Source organism: Pieris brassicae, chromosome 9, assembly GCF_905147105.1.
Source record: "Pieris brassicae chromosome 9, ilPieBrab1.1, whole genome shotgun sequence".
Lineage (NCBI taxonomy): Eukaryota > Metazoa > Arthropoda > Insecta > Lepidoptera > Pieridae > Pieris > Pieris brassicae.
In genome coordinates, this window is record NC_059673.1 from 164,400 (window position 1) to 186,942 (window position 22,543).

A 22,543-nucleotide genomic window follows, 5' to 3' on the forward strand; every position below is an offset into this window, starting at 1 on the left:
CCGATTCATGCAATAGCTTCTTATGAAGATTATGGTGTCGATGAGACAGATAATCCTTTAAACGAATAAAGGACTCCCGACGGTGTCTCCCGAGTCCGAAATTTCAACGTCCTCTATTGCTATATCCAAATGACACCGCAAATTCTATATCCTATTACAATTCCAAGGTCACACAATAGGGTAACCAGCCCCAAAATAAAGACCATATTCATATTTCTAAATCCAACGTCACACAGCAGGGTAACCAGCCCCAAAACGAAGACCATGCTCCTATTTCTAAATCCAAGGTCACACAGCAGGGTAGTCAAACTCATAGTGGTAGCAACGTTAATAAATCAATTTCAAAATCCTCTGTACCACATAACCCTAATTCTAACAATGGTGCAATAAATTCCCAACAAAGGACATATGCATCTACAGTATCCGGCACTCTAAAATACATGCCTGCCATATCTCCTCTTACAACATCCATGGTCGATACCCCAAACACCACGCCTGAGATAAAAAACAATATATATAACAAAATGACGTTATGTACGTTACTTCAAATCCATCCGAAAAATACTTACCCTTTGTGGAAGTTCAAACCTCTGTATCTACCAAACTACTTAAGCTCCTTGTTGACAGTGGTGCATCTATTAGCCTTATAAAGAAATCATCTATTCAAAACATGCCTGAAATAGACGAACATACTATAACATTTTCAGGAATTGGAACTGCAGATAAACCAATGAGGTCATTTGGACGTATACCTATCGAATTCAACTCTCTGAGGTATCGATTTCACATTATTGATAACATAAATTTTCCTTACGATGGTATAATTGGAAACGATTTCCTATCAGACAACTACTCAAACATTGATTTTAAGAATGAATCGCTTACGATTAGTCAAGTTGAACTTGCTTTAAACTTTAATGAACCAATATATACTATTGCTCCCCGAACTGAAACCATCATAGAATGCTCGGTACTTAATCCAGAAATAGGTGAAGGCTTGATGGTAGATCAAAATCCCGTCGACTCAATTCTAATTGCTAACTGCTTTGTCAAGGTGAAACCTAATTCTAGAATAAACATTTCTGTTGTAAATATCTCTGAATCTCCAATTACGTTAAACTCAAACTTAAAATTAAAACTTACGCCCTTGGAAAACAAAGAAAATCACCAAATATTCAATATATCTCATACAATCCCCAACAATACCGTTAACAGAACTGAGCCGGTGTTAGACCTTTTAAGAGTCACTCACCTTAATAACGAAGAACGAGAATCATTATTTAATCTTTGCGCTGAATTTTCGGATATATTCCACCTCCCTGAAGATTATCTGACTTGTACTAATGCGCTCGAGCACCAGATACCAACTTCTTCCTCTGTACCCATTAATACAAAATCATATCGATTTCCTGAAGTGCATAAACACGAGGTAAACAATCAGATTAATAAAATGCTTAATGAAGGAATTATCAAACCGTCAACTTCTCCATGGTCATCTCCGATCTGGATAGTTCCAAAAAAGCTCGATGCTTCTGGTCAGCGTAAATGGCGCATTGTTATCGACTATCGCCGATTAAATGATATCACTATTGGAGATTCTTACCCTATTCCTAATATTTCAGAAATTTTAGATCAATTGGGTAAATGTAAATATTTTAGTACACTCGACTTAGCTTCCGGCTTTCATCAAATTAAAATGTCTGAAGCTGACGCTCCCAAAACTGCTTTTTCCATTCCACAAGGACACTTCGAATTTGCGCGGATGCCGTTTGGGCTCAAAAATGCCCCTTCCACGTTTCAGAGGTTGATCAATTCCGCTCTATCAGGCCTGCAAGGGCTGCAATGCTTTGTCTATTTAGATGATATCGTAATCTACTCATTTGATCTCCAAAAACATATGAAAAACCTCTCAAATGTCTTTGACAGACTCAAACAGTTTAACCTCAAACTTCAGCCAGATAAAAGCGAATTTCTGCGCAAAGAAGTTTCTTATCTCGGTCACATAATAACTGACGAAGGTGTCAAGCCGAATCCCGAAAAAACCAGAGCCGTCCAAGATTTTCCCCAACCCAAATGTCCTAAAGACATTAAATCCTTCATGGGGTTAGTGTCCTACTATCGTCGTTTTATACCTAACCTGTCTGAAATTGCTAAACCCCTTACAAACCTCTTAAAGAAGGATGTTCCGTTCATTTGGCAACATGAACAACAGTTAGCCTTTGAAACTCTTAAAAATAGCTTGATCTCCGCACCTATACTTGCTTACCCTTATTTTAACCAACCATTCAATCTCACATGCGACGCATCTAACTATGCAATCTCCGCTATCTTGTCACAAGGGTCTATAGGAAAAGACCGCCCCATCGCTTTTGCGTCTAGAACACTATCTAAAGCCGAAAGTAACTACAGCGTTACCGAAAAGGAATGCTTGGCTATCATATGGGGAACTAAAACCTTTAGACCATACCTGTATGGCAATGTATACAAATTTACAATTTTGACAGACCATAAACCAATGAAATGGTTATTTAATTGTAAGGATCCTGGATCCAAGCTTGTAAGATGGCGTTTAAAACTCGAGGAGTTCGACTACAACATTGAATATAAAAAGGGAAAAATCGCCGCCGCTCTGTCTCGATTTCCCGTCAATCCAATTATCAAAGATCAGACTGATTCTCAACGAGTAATACCGTCTTCAAGTGAGAATGATCCACTTCCCTTTAGTCCTCTAACAATAGATGATCTAGGTATCCAACTCCCTTCGACATCCAATGCTCATAGTGACAGCCTATCCAATATCGATCTTTTAGAAAACGATGAAATGTTGATTCCTGCTACTAGCCCTGAGAATGAGACCAACTCACCAACGCAAAACCCTTCACGCTTTTCACCTCTTCAAGGCGCTTCAAATTCTAACACTGTCTACAACTATGACTTCCTGAAAACTTTCTCAAACAAAAATGAAAACTTCAACACCCATATAAAGGAACACAATGAAAGTCTCCTTAAGAGTAATTCTAAAGCCATCTTAATACCTGTATCAATCGACTTCGATGAATCAAATCCATATCTCCAAGACATTCTGTCCACACTACACGACTCTACCAATATCCTAAATTCAGAAAGAGAACTACATTCGTTTCAAAAAATCGAAATTAAAAACAAGATATAGTATCTTTTATTTACCAAAGTCTACTATTTCGACGACTGTACATATCCAGTTATATTCAAAACTCTCAAAACAGCCCGAGACGATATCTTGTTTTCCGTGAACATTGGAGAAATAGCCATATCTGACTTTAAAAGTCTCTTCGAACAACATTCCTTTGTTAAAATATATGGCATGCTTATGTACTTATTTAATAATACTAACATAACAGTAAATATACACCATAATACCATCCTATATCCTGTTCCTTCCGAGATCACTAAAATCCTTAAGAAAAACCATGATATCCCGATTGCAGGACATCTAGGCTCAAATAGGATGTATAATAGAATCAAAGAACGATATTACTGGAAGAATATGCGTACAGATATAGAAAATTATATACAAAACTGTAAATTATGTCAATCAAACAAAGCACTGAGGAAGATCAACCAATCACCCATGCAAATCACGACTACCGCTACACGCCCATTTGAAAGAATTAGTCTTGACATAGTTGGCCCTTTGCCTGAAGCTGGATTTCAAAAACTTAAATTCATACTTACTCTTCAAGATGATTTAACTAAGTTTTCCATTTCATACCCAATATCAAACGCTACAGCAGAAGAAACCTGCGAAGGTTTAGTTCACTTTATTTCCCTATTTGGTATCCCTAAAACCATATTAACAGACCAAGGAACTAATTTCACTGCCGAATTATTTAAACGCACATGCGAATTTTTAAAGATAAAACAAATTTGGTCATCACTCTACCACCCTCAAACGCAAGGCGCTTTAGAAAGAAGCCATTCAACTTTAAAGGAATATTTAAAATCTTACGTAAACGAAAATCAGACAAACTGGCATAAGTTCGTATATACCGCCATGTTAACCTATAATAGTAGTGTCCACACAACGACTTAATTCACTCCATACGAACTTGTTTTCGGCCACAAGCCATATATCCCTGACTCAATATTTGAATCACGCCCTGACGTTACATATCCAGAGTATATTAAAATGCTCCATCACCGATTAAAAATTTCTCGAGAAAAAGCTTTGGAAAATATCAAAACTTCCAAAGAAAGATCAAAAACCTACTATGATAAACACACGCGGTCTATACAGTATAAAGTAGGTGACTATGTTTATTTAAAAAATCACGTCAGGCTGCGCAAGGCCCTTTCGCCAATCTGGAAAGGTCCCTATAAAATCGTTAAAGTCCACGATAATAATACTTTACACCTTTTAATAAATCGACGTCATGTTAAACAAGACGCTATTAAAACCCTTTATGAAAATGATAAAAAGTTAAGTTGCCAGTTTTATAAGATAAGTTTATATCAAATTTTATTGTTGTATTTTACTTTTTATAAGTAACATTATTTTAATCCCTTTAATAGTATTATAACACGCTCACATATTTTCCGGGGTCATCGCAATTCTCTGCAATGTCACCCTAGCTGAAACTGAAAATCAGTATGTCAAAAATATAGTGAAAGGTCCTGGGATCTTCTTCGACCCTGTTGGCACACTAAAGATAATAAACGACCAATTTCATATTGTAATTCCCGTAGAGATCATTCCCATAAAAAATCATATAATGGACATAAATAAAGTGTTCAATAACATTCAGTCTTATTGTCAGAGAAGCGAATTAATTGGTGTTTCGCAATGTCATAACTTATTGCAACCTTTAGAAGCAATCTTTAAAGATCTCCAACGTGACTTTAATGCCGTTACACATCTAGTATCCGATAATTACGTTTCGAAAAGAACCGCATGGTTTTCCGGAATAGGCACTGTATTTAAACACATATTCGGTACCTTGACCGAAGATGATGCGAAGACCTATGAAGACGCTATTAAAACCCTTTATGAAAATGATCTTTATATCATAACGAGGGGCTTGTTATATATTAAAAAACCTTAGAGACCACCCTATGTCAACTTCTATTTTAGCAAGCTGGCATTCTCCTATTCAACTGCCATGAGCATTATCTTTCAGCTAAAGTCAGTCCCACTTTACGATTCAAACCGAGCAATTGTCTTTCGAAATCTACATTTCTAAATAAATCCTTTTTTTTAAACTCTAAATCCGGGACGTCGTATAACAGAACGTCGCCTGCGCCGGACGTGCGCACTGACTGTGTTATAATGTTGGACGACGGTAGTAACACCAATTTTGCAATTATTAATCGGGTTCAATCTGTGTTATATATATATATATATAACATATATATATATATATATATATATATATATATATATAACACAGCAAAATACATATTTTTAGGACGTATTCATACGTCCTAGCCGAGCACGCTATCGTTAACGTCGACGTATACGTCTCGCTCGGTTAACGGGTTGAGACGTACCCGATTTACCTATTTGCTTATTAATTAATATTTATTTATTAAAAATAAAACTTAATAATCGAAGCCATGTCTAGAAAAGTCTCGATTAATATTTGGTTCTGAAAGTATCAAATATACATTATAGAGCTACGGCACCCCGGAGAGCGGCGTTGGAGCTTCGCCCTCGGGCTCTGGTGACGGATCGGCTGCCGTCTCCCCTCTGGGCGGTCTTCACGGTCTCCTTCTATTCTCTTCGCGTGCTCAGGGTAAGAAATTGATTCGTGTCTGGATTATAAATACAATTTTATCTGTTTAGATAAAATTGTATTTATAAACCAGACTAAATAAACTAACTAAATAAACACTAAATTTTTCAGTACATAAGGTTGAATTAAGTTAATCTCTATAACACTTTGAATGTGCAGTGGTTCACGGGTCACGGCTGGCATTGTGACTGGCTCGAGTCCCGGCATCGGTTGAGCGACGGACTCGACACCCTGCGCCATCTGGTGGAGGGGGGCCAACTGTCTCCCGTTCTCGATAAGGTGAGCGAAATATTGTTTACTGTTTTTTTTTAATGAGTGACGTTTATAAGTGAAAAGAGATTAATTCTAAATATTAAAATAATATTTACAGGTTTATTTCCCTCAAGATTTTGAAGCTGCGCTTGCGCACGCCTGTAGCGACGAGGCGGTCGGCACCACTGTTATACGATTTCCCTGAGACCTCATGTGATATACACAAATGTATTGTTAAAGAAATTGATATTTATTTAAAATTATATACTTTAGAACGAGGCACAAAGGATTGCACAATCTGTGCTTTTATTCTTATTAATTGTTTATAAATTACATTTAGGTCTACATATTTTTTTTAAATTACTTTTAATTTAAATATTTTACAGATTTTTTATATATTGTTCTTAGGTAACGAATTTATAATAAACCATAACAGTGCCATTTATTCGATTTAAAGTGAAACTTTTAAAGAAAAACGCAAACGTTTACTTTTAACTCAATAGTTAACGTATGGGTTCATAATATTGTATTATTTATAATTAGACCTTATGTTAAAGAGACAAGGTTTGATTTTCTAAACATTTATTAACTCGGTCGATATTCCTACAACAAACAATAAAATGCAAGTATTATAGGAATCGCAATCGCCTCCATAGCTGAATAAATGTCCATTTCCGGTTCCTGAATATATTTTTGTAAAAGGTTTAAAAAATAAGACTGCGCAACGGTAAAATGCTTACGTAGAAATAAGAGTTGTAAAAATTTATTTCAAATGTCACAATTTTAAATGAAAATTTATTTATTTTTAATATATTTTTGTATATACTAGTTACAAATAAAATATCTCATTATTCCGTCGTTTCACTCATGCCGTCGATCAGCGAACACGTTCTAAAGGAATGTTAGAAATAACACAAATCCGTTCTACGCAATACTTTATTAACCTTATAACACGTGTAAGTACGAATAACAATAAAAAATAATATCGAAAGCTTACCTTTTACGGTAAAGGTAAAAAGGCTAGTCGTGAGTAATCATGAACCACTCGCAAAAACTGTCTACTAACATCTGACGAATTCATTCGAACTTAGACAAATATGTTAAGCAGACGCGTATCGAGGTTCTTTGACAAAAAACCAGATAATTGTCTATGGAATGTATAATACCGTACCGATTGGCTTAAAGGTCTCGTTACCAGGCCATAAAATTATTAAAAAAAAAAAAAAAAAAAACCGTACCGATACAGTTTGTCTTCGTGAAATTCGGACGGATCGAATACCGGTTTGCATCGGGCGTGAGCCGCTCCAAAGAAACTCGATTGGCGTCAGAGGGACACTCCAGGTATTCCGTCATTCAATTTTGATTATGTATATACTTATTATTTGTGTCTATATATTTTAACCGACGAATGAATTTTAATTACCAACTACAATACCTATAGTAGTATTAGTATAATAGCATTATGATATAAGCGTTTCCTCAAATTCAAACCCCATATTTAGCGACTACCCTCATACCGATTCATAAACGTCTCAATCGAATGAACGTATACGTAACGTATCGTATACGCATTTAAAGTTTACATATGTTGTAATTATTACATTTCGTATTTCAGTATCACGATGCATCTTGATAGACGGCCGAGAAGGCAAAATATCGTCCCCAAAACTATAGACCGGTGTAGAAGGAGGATCTTTCGCCCCAGATCTCACCGTTTCCGTTAAGTCCTAAGACGCTTCTCGAGCGCCGCTACTCTTATGTTCAAGTGCAAGTGTTCTGTGTTTTGATCGTTTTCGTGGAACCATTCTCCCACTGGTTCAGATAATTTACCAAATTCCTAGTCGACCACCTCGCCCGCCTCGAGCCGGGTTAAGTTAAAAAGCATGCCGACCAGTGACCCCGAAAGACTGGCCTCGAGGAAGAATATGTGACGATGCTCTCACAAACGAAACCTTTCAAACAATGTACGTGTGTGTGTGTGTGTATGTTTTAATCTCTCAATTTCACTAAATCGGCTTTAAGATATTGCATTGCATTTATTATTAACTTCTGGATACTGCGAGAAAAGTCCACTGCGGCCTTTTAACGTACGAAAAGGCCGATCACACCGTCCACCTAAAAACATGAATACTGATTAACCAAATTCTCCAGTGGGAAGATATAGCGATAGCTAACTCCGCGGACCTCAGTAGAGAAACAGCTCCGTCAAATACTTGGTGTAGGGCTGTACTTGGTTCTGAGTCTTGCCCGCGGGCGAGCCGGCTCCGACGGGCAGGAGGGGCTCCTCGGAGATGGAGTTGAAGATCTCTTCCAGCTTGTCTTGGATCTCGTACTGAAGGAAAACAGTATATTCTTAACGTTTTTTTGTCTTACGAAAATTTATTACATTAAATATAAATAACTTTAAAATGGATATTTCTTAGTTGATCTCAATAAAATAACATTTTAAGTCTGAAGCCGCTTGAGTTATGCAAATTCCAAAACTTAAACTAAATAATAGATCTATCGTCAAGTTAGTTTCGGCCCAAAAACGAAGAAGTGAAAGAGATCAGACCTTGGGCTGCGTGATGTGCAGCAGATGGTCGAAGGGCGCAGTCCGGAAGGTGTTGTTGAGGGACACCTTCCTCCTCTCCGCGTCCCGTCGCTCCGCCTCGCTCGGCCCGCTCGCCGCCCGACGCAGCGCCTCCAGGCTCACGCTCTCGCTCTGCGCGGGATGCTGCGGCAGTTCACGGGTCTCATGTACACAAAGTGGACAAGTCGCGACCAACCAAACTACTACAGTGTTTCTAAGATGATGACTAAATGAGGGAAATCGTCTACGGATGCGCGGTCAACGAGAGCGAGTCTAAAGTGGAAATACGTTCGGGTACCGCGCTGGGCCGCGTGTCGCGGACGCCGGCGGCGTGGGCGTCTTCGTGGCCCCAGCGCCAGAACTCATTGTCCGTCCGCTGAAGGAAGAGGGTATTACCATGTGCACATTTCGATACGAAAGAAATTTCAAATTTATATTCAGCAATACGAGAGAGACACGGACGTGTAATTTTACAGTTTTCAACGTTTCTACTCAAACAGATCAATGGATTACATAAGTCCCGAAGTGGGGCATGGAGGGCCGGTGGTTGTAGTTGTACTTCTCAATGAACATCCTGTACTCCTCGTCCAACGCGTCGTACTGGGTTTGCTGCCGTAATATATATTGCGTTAAAGCATATAATACACGTATACACTTAACAGATTGACCGACAGTTTAATATTGAATTCCATCAATCCATTTTGATCCTCGACTGAGCGTTTTGTGAAGCCGGCTATCCACTGAAATATTTCCGAATCAACTCTTAAAAGGCCGGCGACGCCCTCGCCAGCCTTCCGGCAGTGTCGGTGTCCGTGAGCAATATCACTTAATATGAGATGAGCCTCCTGCCAGTCTGCTAAATAACATTTAATCCAAAACTTTTCCAACTCACCCTCTGCACTCCGGGGGAGCTGTTGGCGCTGTCGAGTTCGGTGACGGGTCCCGCGGATATGTCGGCCAGGCTGTCCCGGCCCTGCGTCGCTCCTGAAAGGGTTTAGGACGGATGATGACGAGCGGGCGTGACGCATTTCTCTCTCTTCCACTCCATTATTTGAACGAGGGCAAACGTAATGAGATTTCAATATTGCTCCGTCCGGTCAGTTTCCGGCTTCCTCTCAAATACTAATGTTTATATTCATTACGGGTTAAACTGTCATCGTACGCACCGGCCTCCACCCAGCTGTGGCGGTGCGCGAGGCCGACGGTGGCGCCGCCGGTGTAGGGGGACGCGGTCTGCAGGCGGCTGGGCTCGATGCCGCTCGCCTTCAGGCATTCGCCCAGCGCCATCTGTCGGGTGTTCAGCGAAGTTTACGTTGAGCCGAGAGCCAAATATAAACATAAAGATATATTACTCCAGGATTTAATTTTTATACTAGTTGATGCTCGAAATTACCTCCCAAACCGATTGTATAAGAAAACTTTAGGAGTTCTGAGGATATATACTATACTTAAATAAATCTGTTCACGATTAAAGCATACTAAATCCACGCAGACTGAAATACCTGGTCGATCATCAAGTAGGGCAACTTGTTGGGCAATTTGTTGGGCGGCACGTCGTACTCGTCCGAGAGAGGCGGCAGCATGTGCTCGGCTTCTTCGCGACGAGCCTCTATTATCTGAAATGGTGTATGGAGACGTTTCAGATTAATTCTATTCGCGCTTCGCTAACTAAATTCAATGTAAGAGTCATGAACCGATAGACTCGACTTAGACCCAAAAAGTCGACGGCGTGCGTCAGGCACAAAAGTCTGCTCACCTACTTGCCTATTAGATTGACAAAAAATACAGAAATCTGAGGCCCAGACCTAAACAAGATTGTGGAGCCACTTACTTTGTAACATGGAGTTCTGAAAAGTGAATACCTGCTTAACGTAATCGCCGAGCGGCGGCAGCACCAGCACGTGCGGAACCAAAGCCGCCAGCGCGACGGCTACGGCGTGGAGCTGACACTGCTGAGCCGCAGACAGCACCGGGTTCGAAATCGCCGACTGCTGGATACTGGAAACATTTATACTCTTCGCTCACTCGACTCTTCAACACTAACTGATAATTCAACTGAACTCACGCCAGAATGAGTTGAAGCATGTCGCAGACGGTTTCCTCGGAGGCCAGCTCGATGGCGAGCAGAGATAGAGTGGTGTATATGGCCGATATGTTCTCGGCCGTGTTCGATTCGAGCTGGAGGCCTGGAAATTTATTTGAATAACATGTAGAAAAAATAACATATGCGAGGAAAAGTTCTGATGGAGTGAATTTCCCGAAAAGTTCTGATCGAGTGAATTTCCCGAAAAGTTCTGATCGAGTGAATTTCCCGAAAAGTTCTGATCGAGTGAATTTCCCGAAAAGTACGAATGCCAATCGGAACCGAGCGAATCCTCGGCCCTCGAGGGCCATCTTGACTTTGCACAGTGCGTTCAGGGAAGCATGTGACAATGACGCTATTTGATTTGTGCCAATCCTTCTAAAGCAAATACTGTACGTGGGTCTTCCGGGCTCGCTCTTCACCCTCGTCACTCCTTTGGGCTAAGCCGGCTAATGACGATGTCCATATCGATGGAGTGATGATATTTTTCTTCGAATATAATAAAAATATATAGATTTACGATAACTATCGAACACATTACATTTAATAGATTAATTATAATATTAGATATTCGAAGATTTATTATACCTTCATACAGCGAGCTGAAGATAGCGTAGCCGTGTTTGCTGATGAAGATCAAGTCGGGACGGGAGCATTTTTCCACGGTCAGGCCTAGTTGTTCATAATTCACTCTGAAATTCATAATTATATACTTTTAAATTGGATTGGATTGGATCGAGAACGACACTCGCCCGTAACCACAAAACCTGGTCTCGCTTGTTTAGCGTATACGTGTGCGTGCACGCATGTAACCTGGGAATAGGGCGTGACCCCGTGCGCGTTGTTTTTTTTAATATTATTTTTGTTATCGTTTACACGTTAAATCACTTAATTAATTTAAAAACACTGGAAAGTTCTGACAAAATCATCGTCATATAATTACACTCACGTGGGCACGATGAGCAGCGGGGCGTTCGCCCGTCTGTCGAGCAGCGTGTGAAGGATCCTCTGCAGCAGCGCCCTGGTGCGCGCCTCGCTGGTGCTCGACACTCGCAGCAGGGCCTCGAGGAACGCCGCGGGGAAGGCTTTACTCAGCTCCGTGGTCTTGTACGTCGTTCCCACCTTGTTGACATATAAAATAAATAGTTTCAAAATGTCGGTTATTTGACAATTGAAAGTACCGTTTCGCAGTCTTTGAATAAATACCTTGAGCAGGGACTTGAGCAGAATGCTTTGCAGCATACAGTCGGCCTTGGTGGGCTTCCCGCGACCGCTCGGTATTTTGCTGACGATGAACATCATAATATCTATCTTCTGGAAGTCGGGCAAGTGGTCCGCGAACTCGCCCAACGCGTTGATCAACGCCTCTTGGTAGAGACGCTCGTCTGACTCTTTCTGGAATGACAACTATTGCATGGAGGACTTTTAGTTATCATCGGGTTAGTTGGTAATCCACTGGTCAATTAAGAAAAACATTGTCCCCATTTGAGAGCCAATAGTAAAAAAAAATATACCTAAATAACGTTCGCATATACGTTACCCCAGGCTTTGAATTGTTTTTTAATTAATTAAAAATCTAGTTTTTGACATATTGCCAAGAAAAATAGTATGAATGAAAACAACAAACACTCACTTCGGAATCTCGAGCTACCGATGCACGGAGATTTGTCAGGAGATTGTTGATTATTTCCAACACCGAAGGACCTGGAATGTTTCCGAATCGATACTTAAAGCCATCAAAGGGAGGAAAAGACTTTTATCATATGATTCCGAGTCAAACGCCTCGTATGAGACGGCCAAATTCGTATGTCCACATTCGGTAGACCTTCACAGATCGAGCAGATCGCCCGGCTCGCTAGTTTTAATGAACAAACTCACCAACACTATCACCAGCGGCGATGGCAACGATATTACTAAGAACTGTGGCTCGAGCGGCGCGGACGCGTGTGCCTGACCCCCCTCCGCTGGCGTCCAAGTGCTGCATTAAGGCCTCCACCACGCTGTACGAGTACTGCGCCTGTAAGGTGTCGCACGACGGTCTATGACTGGTCCAATATAATCGTTAAGATGTTAATCGAAAATTAATTTCAAAAATATTTTAAGTTATCCCGGCCTCATGTTATTCCCTGTCTCTCTCATTGTTGGACGACTTTTTTTTAAATATCTACGTCTCCTTATTAAATTTACTGCTCGAATAAGCGTTATTTAGAAGATGGAGATATCTCATTACCTGAATAGAGAACATGATAATCTTGAATATGTGAACGGCGAAATCGCACGGCAGCCACAGCTCATGGCGATCGAAATGCCTGGAAATACGTAAATTAACGAATAATACATACTGTTAGCTTCTAATATTTATTTAATTAATTTCAAAACATTTTTATAAAACATATTCTTAAGAATCTTGCTACAAGTGCGCATGTGCAATAGTTACTCATTTGATTCGTTCGGTTGTTTACGTTGTTACGAATTGACTCGACCCATCTTCCCGAAGTGGAATGGTCGAGTCGGAGAAGGGAGTTGTGATTATAAAAGAGGTTGTGACACATGCGCACGGGCCTTTTTCTTTGCACAAGTTTGAGGTTATACAGTTCACGTAAAATCAGTAAAGTAAATTATAGTGAATTAAGTCATCATTGAAGTGTTTAATTTCCTACCCTAAGAACTAAATCAACTACCGCTAACAATATACATTGAAATATATTCTAACTTAATTTGTTTAACAAAAGCACGCGGACACCACTAATGGGACTTACGTAAGTACGGGTCGGAGGACTGATCGGATGTGTCCGTAGGAGGCTCGCCCAACCAATTCCCGGAGACAGGCCTCGGCCAGCTTGGGCGGTTCCTCTATGCCTTCCCTCGTGTCCGTCTCCGGCTCGAGACACGACACCGTCTCGTATTTCTCTGCGCCCTGATTGATTACAATTCAGAAATTTGTGTCAAAATTATAAATTCGCGTTCAATATTTTATTTTTATAAGTTGTTTAAATACCTTTAAAGTTCATTTTTATCGAGAAATATTTGTAGTTCACAAAAAGATATTATATTTATTTCGCCTCATCATTATTTTTTCTTAACAGCTACTAATGCGATAGACCAGCGATTCCCAAAGTGGTCTATATCTATCCCTAGGGGTCTATGACGACCTGCAAGGGGTCTACGTCAGCGATCTCAACACATACACTGATAGTAGCTGTATTTACATACATCATACTATCTTATAATATCATCAGGTTCATCCTTCCCTTTAAAAATATTGATTTATTGCTTATGTTATTATATTTATAGTTTATTTTATGTTTATTTAATGTTACCTATATTTTACATAACAGATACAAAATTTTATTTTGAGTTGTAATTTAAATGCAATTAATAAATGTATAAATTAACATGTGTTGTTTTTAGCACTCGACTTCACTACAGTTAGAAATTTACAGGAAATCAATATCAGGTACGCAAAAACATGGCAAAGGGTCTACGACACAAAAACCTCTGCGATAGGCCGACACAATATTAACTAAAACGATTATCTTACATTTAAAAAACATATACCTAGATCTTATAATATGGCAAGCAACTCTTGTGAACAAACACATAAGTCTACCTCAAGAGAAATTCTATTTATTATATTATGTATTGCTCGCGTGAGTGGCGTTTCTCTAAGTTGAAGTGTGCGCGGTACATCCAAAAGCTGAGACTTGCTAAGGTTTTTATTTGGTACCCGGAGACGCAGTCTCTCCATGATATGCAGATTAGGATCCCGACCCGTAGGTATCCTTAATAAATTCACTGACAAAACGAGCTCTCTTACACAGTTTACCTGCATGTTATACAACAACGATGGCACGATCTTATCCATGTGTTGAGCCTCCCAAATATTCTCCACCAGATCGTCGGACACAGTCTTCCTTATCACCCCCTGAAATATTATTGCTGTGATGTATACAATCGTAACTAAGCCTATTTCCTATGAGGACTATATACGCCACAAATTTCCTTCAAGAAAAAGACTTTTATTAGCATTACGTTATTACTAATAAATAAAATGTTATTATACTCCTTTTTCGCCATTATCGTATTGACTTAGTACTGTAACAAAATGTATGGCTATGGAAAAGTTGTATTTGTTATTAACTATCCAATGGCGCTACAACTTTAGCCGTGTAGCATAATTTTTATGTTATAGACCGAGTCCGTCCTCTGTCGGACATAATTATTTCATTTCTGGAGTGACATGCCGGGATGCTTCCCTTCACCGTACGAGCGAGTACTAATAGCGTACATAGAAAAACCATTGGCAAAGCTATGAGCTTCTCACGCTTAATCTAAGCCGACACGGCTCAATTATTTTTTTTATTTATTTATATATTTATTCAAAGTTACCCCATCGTACATAATACTATATCTATGCTATAAAATATATGACAATTTAGGTAAACATAAATGTTACAAAAAAATTACCAGCAAAACATCGGATTAGGTATGAAACAGACACTTGAATATATTCTTAATATAATGTTGTTGTCGTCTAATAAAAGAAATCATTTTAATTGTCATAATAATAAAAATGTACATCAAGGTGAAGGCGCAAGCGCGCACGAGGCTCACCAGATGTTAAGTGATACCGCCTATGTAAACTCCTGACGCCAAAGGGCTCGTGAGTGCCTTTCAAAATTGGTACGCTACTTGAAAGACCCTAAGTGGAATTGATTCGGAATTACTTTGGTGAGCTGGTACATTTTGGGGCGCGACAAAAACTGCCCTAAAAAGCGCTCAGTTAGCTCAGTAAACCTGCACGGCCAGTGTAAAGAGTCTCCCAAGTGCTGTCGTACTCATAGCATGTTGCCGAGTTACCACATATCATTGAATCATTGATATGCAGAAATATATACAGTTCTTCTAAGCAAAGTCACATCTAATAAAATAATATCAAAGATTACATAACGAAAGTATTCACGTAATATAAGAAGCCGGGCGAAATAATCTCAAGGCTGTAAAACTAAGTTTACAAGGTTTCACGCTCAATTTATTCATACGTAATTATTAAGATAACGTCAGTAATTATTTTATAAGATAAATGTTCTTTTATAGACTTCCTACTCAGCGGGTTTACGCTTTTAACGTATAGAGGTAGCAGTAAAAGGGCAGGTCAAAAGGTCTCATTCCTAACCAAGCGTGTTTAGTGAATGGTACGAGATACTTATGCAGGGACCGTATCACCGTAGCAAGCAGAGCGTTTGCGTAAAAGGAATGACTGACATAAATAAATACATATAACCTAACGCCAATTAGATAAATATTTAACAAATTAAATTATAATAGGGGCCAGTTACAAGAAGATTTATTAAGACAGTGTTGTTCAGGGTAAAAATAGGATATTATTTTCTTAAGGAATAAATTTTTATAGCACATTTAGAAAAGCCTTAAATCTCGCTAACAATCAATCAATCTTTCATTCGTTCTTCGTTCATTTACCTGCAATCCCCTTATCCCGGCGAGTCGAATACTATCTCGCGTGGGTTTGTCCGTGTGATTGCTGTGGCACATGGCCGAGAATTTGGACACGAAGAAGTCATACCGACGGTGGTATGATGGCGTATCCTCCTCTATATTCGCGAATCGGACGAACTGGAAACGATATAAACATATACTTTATAGAACGGGCAGGAGACACGGAAACACACTTCTAGAGGGCTAGCCTTTTATTTTTAATCACCAAGCTCTTCGGTAAATATATAACGATACGTAGTATTACTATATGTAATGTTTTAGTGTCTGAGCGCTGAACGATTCCAATATCAGTTTAACTTTGTTAAATGATTGTATAATTGGCAGTAGAATCAAGTCCCAAGGCAAAGACACAATAGCGTAGATGACTATTGATCGTAATATAATGTACGTTATAAAAAAAACTAATTTCACTCACACTCTGCGTCGCAAGAATCTGCAGTTGGGGGTCTGTGGACTCCAGTAACTTCTGCACCATTTTGAGGAAGCTCTCTACGAAAAGGTTGAGCGTCTGCGAATGGCACGCTAAGAGGAGCTGGTCCATTGCCTCCATGGCTATTATTACGAACCTGGAAAAATACCCACGAGTGATATATAGATAATAGAGATATTCAGATGGATCTCTACATATTGGTATAAATTTAAAAGTATAAATCTTACTTGGGTTTTAACTTATGTTGACATTAAACAAATTCCTCAACTCAAAGAACTTTAAGATTCAACTATTTAGAATCAAACATTTAATTTTGATTTTTTCTTTCACTCTAACCCGCGGCGCTAGCCGTATTCGGACAAACGCTTTCCCCTCTCCCTACTTAATGTTTAGTGTGCGTTAGACATTTATGGTTGACAGTGAGCACATACCCTCAAACTATCATCGTTTTTGAAAGTGATTATAAAAGGAAAGTGAGAGATTTGATTAATAAATAACATTTCCTTATATTATCATATAAATATTCATAAAATGGAAGTAATAACCTAAACTTTTCTCGAGTTAAAGATTCTCTGAAGATTTTATTTGTTTTACAAATAAGCCATACCCATGTCTTCGCCGATAAATATCCCTCGAAGCCTTTTGAAAGAGGTAGTCCCCGATCCTATCCAGTTTCTCCGGACTGGAGAGTGAATAAAACGTAAGCTTCTCCATATTTGACTTGACGAGGCCATCCTGTGGTAACGCAGGAAATATATTGTCAACTAGACGTTTGTATCTTGGCCGAAGTGCGGAGCAACAGCCACAGCAACCTGAAAGAGATCAAATATATCAAAACAATTTATTTTCATACAATATTGTTAAAAATTCCACTACTTCATACATCATCTTCGACATTATTTTTATTTTATTAACCAATCCTTGAACCAAACCCGTTGGAAATAAAATTAAAACTCATCAACTGAAAACGAATCATAATTAAAATCTAAATATTAATTATAAATATACCATTCCGAACCCATATTATGCAGTAAGAAAATATAGATTTTTCTTTTAAAACAGTAGCAGGCGACCACAGTCCTCATAAAGGGAGTGAGAAGAGAATCAGGTTGATGGAAAAATGATGGTTAGGATCGGAAAGGAGCATTCAAAATTCATTCATTAGATAGACTTACACGTTATATACAAAGTCTTACTCATCATAAAGCAAAGACGATGCGTAATTTTGTTTATCGGCAGCATAATCACTTCCTATTTAATCACTTATGTCACACAAATGCTATTTTAATTTACAAAACACTATTTAACTTCTATATACAATTGAAATTAATATTAATTATTTTTCTATGTGGTATTACATATTATATCTACATTGTAAACACGATTAAAATAACAATCTATGTGTATGACTTGCTATACTATGTCAGAATTGTGTCGTAAAAGATAAGGTTAAGATAACGTTTATTTAGTTAAGTATGATAGTTAAATATTTCCGCGGGTCTGTACGGATTATTACCATATTTTTATCAATATTTACTGCTGCTAGATTTAACCTTTCATTATTCAATCAATACACTATTAATAGACAATGACTTAAAACTTGAATCTCTATTTTCTTATACCTTACATATACACACTTTTGAGTTCTGTTATTATTCCTGAACCACCTGAGAATATTTTATTTATATTGAGCGCTATAAAACATCTCAAAAAGATAAAATGACATGTATATCGCAAGTATAATAAATAACAAAATTTTACATAAATTTATTGAACTTCTTTCATTGCTTTTAAAAAAAATGTAATCTAAATACAATAAAGTAGTGGATTCCTGCTATAATGCCATATGTAACCCAAGAGAATAATAGTACAAGAATGACTAGTGAATATGGTGTTTTTGATTGAAGTAATTTTCATAAAAACACACAAGAACTTCTAAACTCACTATAGCAATACAACTAGAAACGTGAAAGTTATTTTTAACTCTTTAATACATCAGTTAAAAATAGAAGCTGCTCGTGACATTTATATTTGACAGCATGAGTAGGCTAAGTTTGCCTAATAGATAGGGCTAAAACAAAATGTTGCAGGAGTAGATAAAATAGAAAATAGTTTAAAGTTATTTACATTGAAACTTAGCATTTTAATTAATAAAAATTGTAATTTTACATTAAATATATTTGGGACCTATTTTAAAACCCTATACTAAGTATTTACCTTGTATTGTGCTATTCTTAAATAGGTGAGTGTATGTGCATTTTGACTTAATAACATTAAATATTTTGCAATAAAACAAAAAATCCTTTACTGGTTTTTTAAATAGGAGAATTGTGTTGCTGATGTTTTCCATATGGCTAAGTTCACTCTTGCATTGTATACACACAGGTTCATTATGCTAATGTTCCTATCACAATAAAATACAATTGATATTATGCTATAGTAGACATTAGGCATTTAGGTACATACATGTAGGCTAAAATGGGCTTGTATAGGTATAAAAAAATTATTCAAAATATTTAGATTTGGAACAATTTACATATAGATTTGACTTTTTTTAACTTAACATTTAGTTCAAAATCTTGTAAAAAAAATTTATTCAGTTAAAGTTATTCAGTTGGAAATGTAATTCTTATGGAATAGAATATAGATAAATAAAAAGCCATGATTTTATGCCACCTTACTTTATTTATACATTTAATATACTTTGTAATTATTGATTATATTGAGTCAATGCTTTCTCTTATCCTCCCTACTATCCCTACTTGATTTTGACCGCTCATAGTCATCATACTTTCTTGAGGAAGTCCGACTCCTTTTATCATCAGACCTTCTTTCCCTTGACCTGTCTATTTCTCTTTCACGAGATCGAGACTTGTGCCTTTTACTGGAGTATTCCCGTTTTCGTTCGTATGGTGAGCGAGACCTCCTTTCCCTCTTCTTATGACTTGTATGATATTTTGAGGATAATGGTGGTGTCTTTGGAGACTTTTCATTCTTAGTTTCCCTCTTTGTTTCCTTTGATGTTGATGTTGATGTTGAAGGCTCACTTTTCTTCTCCTCTAACTTTGCTTCTCGTTCCTTCTGTACTTGCATTTGCCTATTAGCTTGATATACCCGTCTAAGAGAATCTACTTTGCTCTCCAACTCTTCAGGATTAACTTTAGTCCTTTTGTATAGTTGTAGGATTCTTACACAAATTTCTCGAATTTCTTCTTCAGTTACTTTGAATAACAAGAACCAATGAGGATTATTTGGGAGTGGTAATCCAATTTTGCGTGCAGTCAAAAAGATGCAAGCACATGCTATAGTTTCTGGGGGAAATCTCATAAAAACATCAGTTCTTAGAGCATCATTCATGTAGTTCCAAGCCATTTGCATAAGTGCTTTATTCTTTTCATATTGTAATAATTGCAGATAGACTACAATGAGTTTGTGTGGATGTTTTACATGAACACAGAAACCAAGTTCCTTAAGAATGCGTCGTTCAGCTTTAATTACTTGATTTTTGAGTTCTATGTAGTTAAGGTCTACTATTAGCGGGGAGATTGTTTTCTGAGCTCTTACTTGTTTGATGTGATGAAATACATTGATGACGTCACGGATACGACACGGCTTTTCCTCAACCTTAGATGCTAAATAGATGCTTCCCATTGCAGTTGTTTCCATAGGATATCTTACAAAAGATTTTGAATAATAGAATCTTTGAAGATACATTTGGCCTGTAGCCATGGCAACTTGAGGCAGTTTGAGCAAAATTCCAGCGGTTTGAATCATTTCACAACCGAGGACTCGGAGATCAATCTCAGTTTCTATGTCTAACCCATCTGCTTGTGATGGCGTCTCCTTGAACGTAGTTTCCGGTAGTAAACAGTTATGAAGCGTTAAGACTATTTTACCATAGTTCTTTGGAAGCTTTGTGGCTGTTCCATTATTCTTCGCTTGGTTTTGAGTAGTCACTGTTGTAGAAGTGGTCATTTTGGTTAATAGCCACAACTTACAGTAACCAACACTTTAACTGAACGCTAAACAGTTATCGTTTCATTGAATAATTTTACTTTACAATTTAAAATGAATGAATCTATTGAGTAAAAACCAAAATTAATATTTGTTGCAAAATCGCGGTTTGACAAGAGACTCGCAGAACGACCCGTTCTATAATGAGCAAGATGGCGCCACAAGAACATAATATGTCAACTGTATTTTCACTTCATTTCGAAGGAAGGGATTTTTTATATAAAGTTATCACTTACCTTGAGCCATATTAAATAACTCCTGGTCTTGTTATTATATATTTAGCCATTAACGCTTTTTATAGAAATAAGGGCGTAGTTTTAATGATTCAGAAGTCAACAATCAATTCTAATTTCTGATAGGCATTTTTCCATAGTCAATTAGTTGTCTATGTAGTACCTACACAAACAGTTGCCATAGATTAGGTAAAACGCTAACGGCGTCACACTTAAGATGGTTAACCTATTATCATTTAAGTTATATTTTACTATGAAGTTTAAGGCATTTAACTTGAAACTGGCATAAAGTTAAAACTATTGCCATAATATATTTAAAAAAAATTCAAGACATTACTAAAATTGACAAATAAATATAAAATAAATTCCAACGTTACCGTTGGTTTCCGTAATTGCTAAAATAAAACCTTTATTTTTATTACATAAATAAAACATATGTATTATTATAAATACCATTATTATGGTAAGTACCATTGTAAAGTACCATTAAAAACAGTTGTATTTAAACACTAGATAAAGGTAACCCGAAATGTATGTTATATTAAGATATTTTTTAGTTTTTGAACTGTTGACGGAAACGGATATTAAATTATTGGCGCCAAGCGACAATTAATAATCAATACATGTACCCAGTTAATGTTATTAGATATGGATTATGGTGAACTGATTATGATAAAATGAAGGATTTGTTCGCTTTTTTAAATTTTCAATTAATATATGTTTAGAAAAATATTTTGCCTAATTCTCTCTGAATTTATTTAAAGTAGGATGCAATTTCTTCTCCACCTCACTCATTTCATGTTTACAATCATGTTTTGTATTAAACAAAAATCTAATATGGAAATTATGTTAAGTTATGGAATTAACGTTAAAAAACATACTTACAGCCAGGATCGGTACATTTTTGCACAAATGATTCCAGAATGTCATGACCTTCGCCAGCATCAAAACAACATTTTACGAACGACATTTTTTGGCTCTTATTTTTTATTTCAATGAAATAATTTTGAGGTTTTTACGTAAATTATTAAAACAGTCCCGATTCATAAAGTAATTTAGGATATACTCTTATTAAGGATAGATAACACTTCTTTATTTATTAGAAAAATAATTATTGCTTTTTTTATCCTCGATAAAATGTGTAAATAAAATTTTATTCAAGATATCACAGTGAAATTGAACTAGAGACGAAAATTGAACGCAATCAACCACATTATTGCCAATAGATGTACTTGTTTAGCTCGTTTAATTGAAAACTGCTATAAATAAAGCACTTAGATCTTGAATTAGGTCAAACATGTCACGTCATTTCAAAAATAGGCAAAAGAAGTAGCGGAATGTATCATAGTCGACGAGCAACTGACTATAATCCGACTAAATAAAATAGCTTGTTTCACTTGGAAGTTTACTATTTCGATTCGTTGTGTTCTTTTTAATTTTTTAGTATAATGCGCAAAGATAATTTATGCGCAATCTTGCACGTAAAAGCGTTCACAACGAATGGCTCGTGTGTTCACAATAAGTTTAATCAAATAATTATTGTTTAATTTTCGATTCTCAATTATTAGCTATTAGTACTTTGATTTTGCTACAGGAAGTCGTCTATTGATATTTTTTTTACTTTACATTTAAAAATAGGCACCTACAAATCGCGAAAGCAGATGCCGCTAT

General features: G+C 37.2%; 2 protein-coding genes and 1 long non-coding RNA gene across 8 annotated transcripts; 1 reads left to right on the forward strand and 2 right to left on the reverse strand.

The window, feature by feature from the left end:
* Window positions 1–5,608: 5,608 nt before the first annotated feature.
* LOC123713964 lies at window positions 5,609–6,980 on the forward strand. The gene is made up of 3 exons (XR_006754251.1): window positions 5,609–5,771; window positions 5,931–6,050; window positions 6,142–6,980. It is a non-coding gene; the product is annotated as an uncharacterized LOC123713964 (long non-coding RNA).
* A 286-nt stretch (window positions 6,981–7,266) lies between these two features.
* LOC123713961 (protein EFR3 homolog cmp44E) lies at window positions 7,267–22,210 on the reverse strand. 6 transcript variants are annotated; one of them, XM_045667878.1, is made up of 20 exons: window positions 21,758–22,210; window positions 17,233–17,437; window positions 16,611–16,761; window positions 16,160–16,312; window positions 14,505–14,603; window positions 13,438–13,595; window positions 12,909–12,987; window positions 12,557–12,695; window positions 12,312–12,382; window positions 11,885–12,073; window positions 11,628–11,800; window positions 11,267–11,370; window positions 10,661–10,781; window positions 10,458–10,593; window positions 10,098–10,211; window positions 9,762–9,882; window positions 9,488–9,579; window positions 8,578–8,739; window positions 8,208–8,355; window positions 7,267–8,138 (listed from the first exon to the last, which is right to left on the reverse strand). In XM_045667878.1, the coding sequence occupies exons 1-19, from the start codon at window positions 21,840–21,842 to the stop codon at window positions 8,209–8,211; spliced, it is 2,499 nt and encodes an 832-aa protein (XP_045523834.1). In that variant the 5' UTR covers window positions 21,843–22,210; the 3' UTR covers window positions 7,267–8,138; window position 8,208. The 6 variants fall into 6 exon arrangements, with proteins under 6 accessions (XP_045523834.1, XP_045523833.1, XP_045523837.1 ...); XM_045667877.1 differs by having other exon boundaries at window positions 11,885–12,085; XM_045667881.1 differs by lacking the exon at window positions 21,758–22,210 and adding an exon at window positions 20,876–21,009 and having other exon boundaries at window positions 11,885–12,085.
* On the reverse strand, window positions 19,278–20,862 carry LOC123713962 (cyclin-L1). The gene has a single exon (XM_045667883.1). It carries the CDS (start codon window positions 20,598–20,600, stop codon window positions 19,353–19,355), a length of 1,248 nt encoding a protein of 415 aa, XP_045523839.1. The 5' UTR covers window positions 20,601–20,862; the 3' UTR covers window positions 19,278–19,352.
* Window positions 22,211–22,543: the final 333 nt, after the last annotated feature.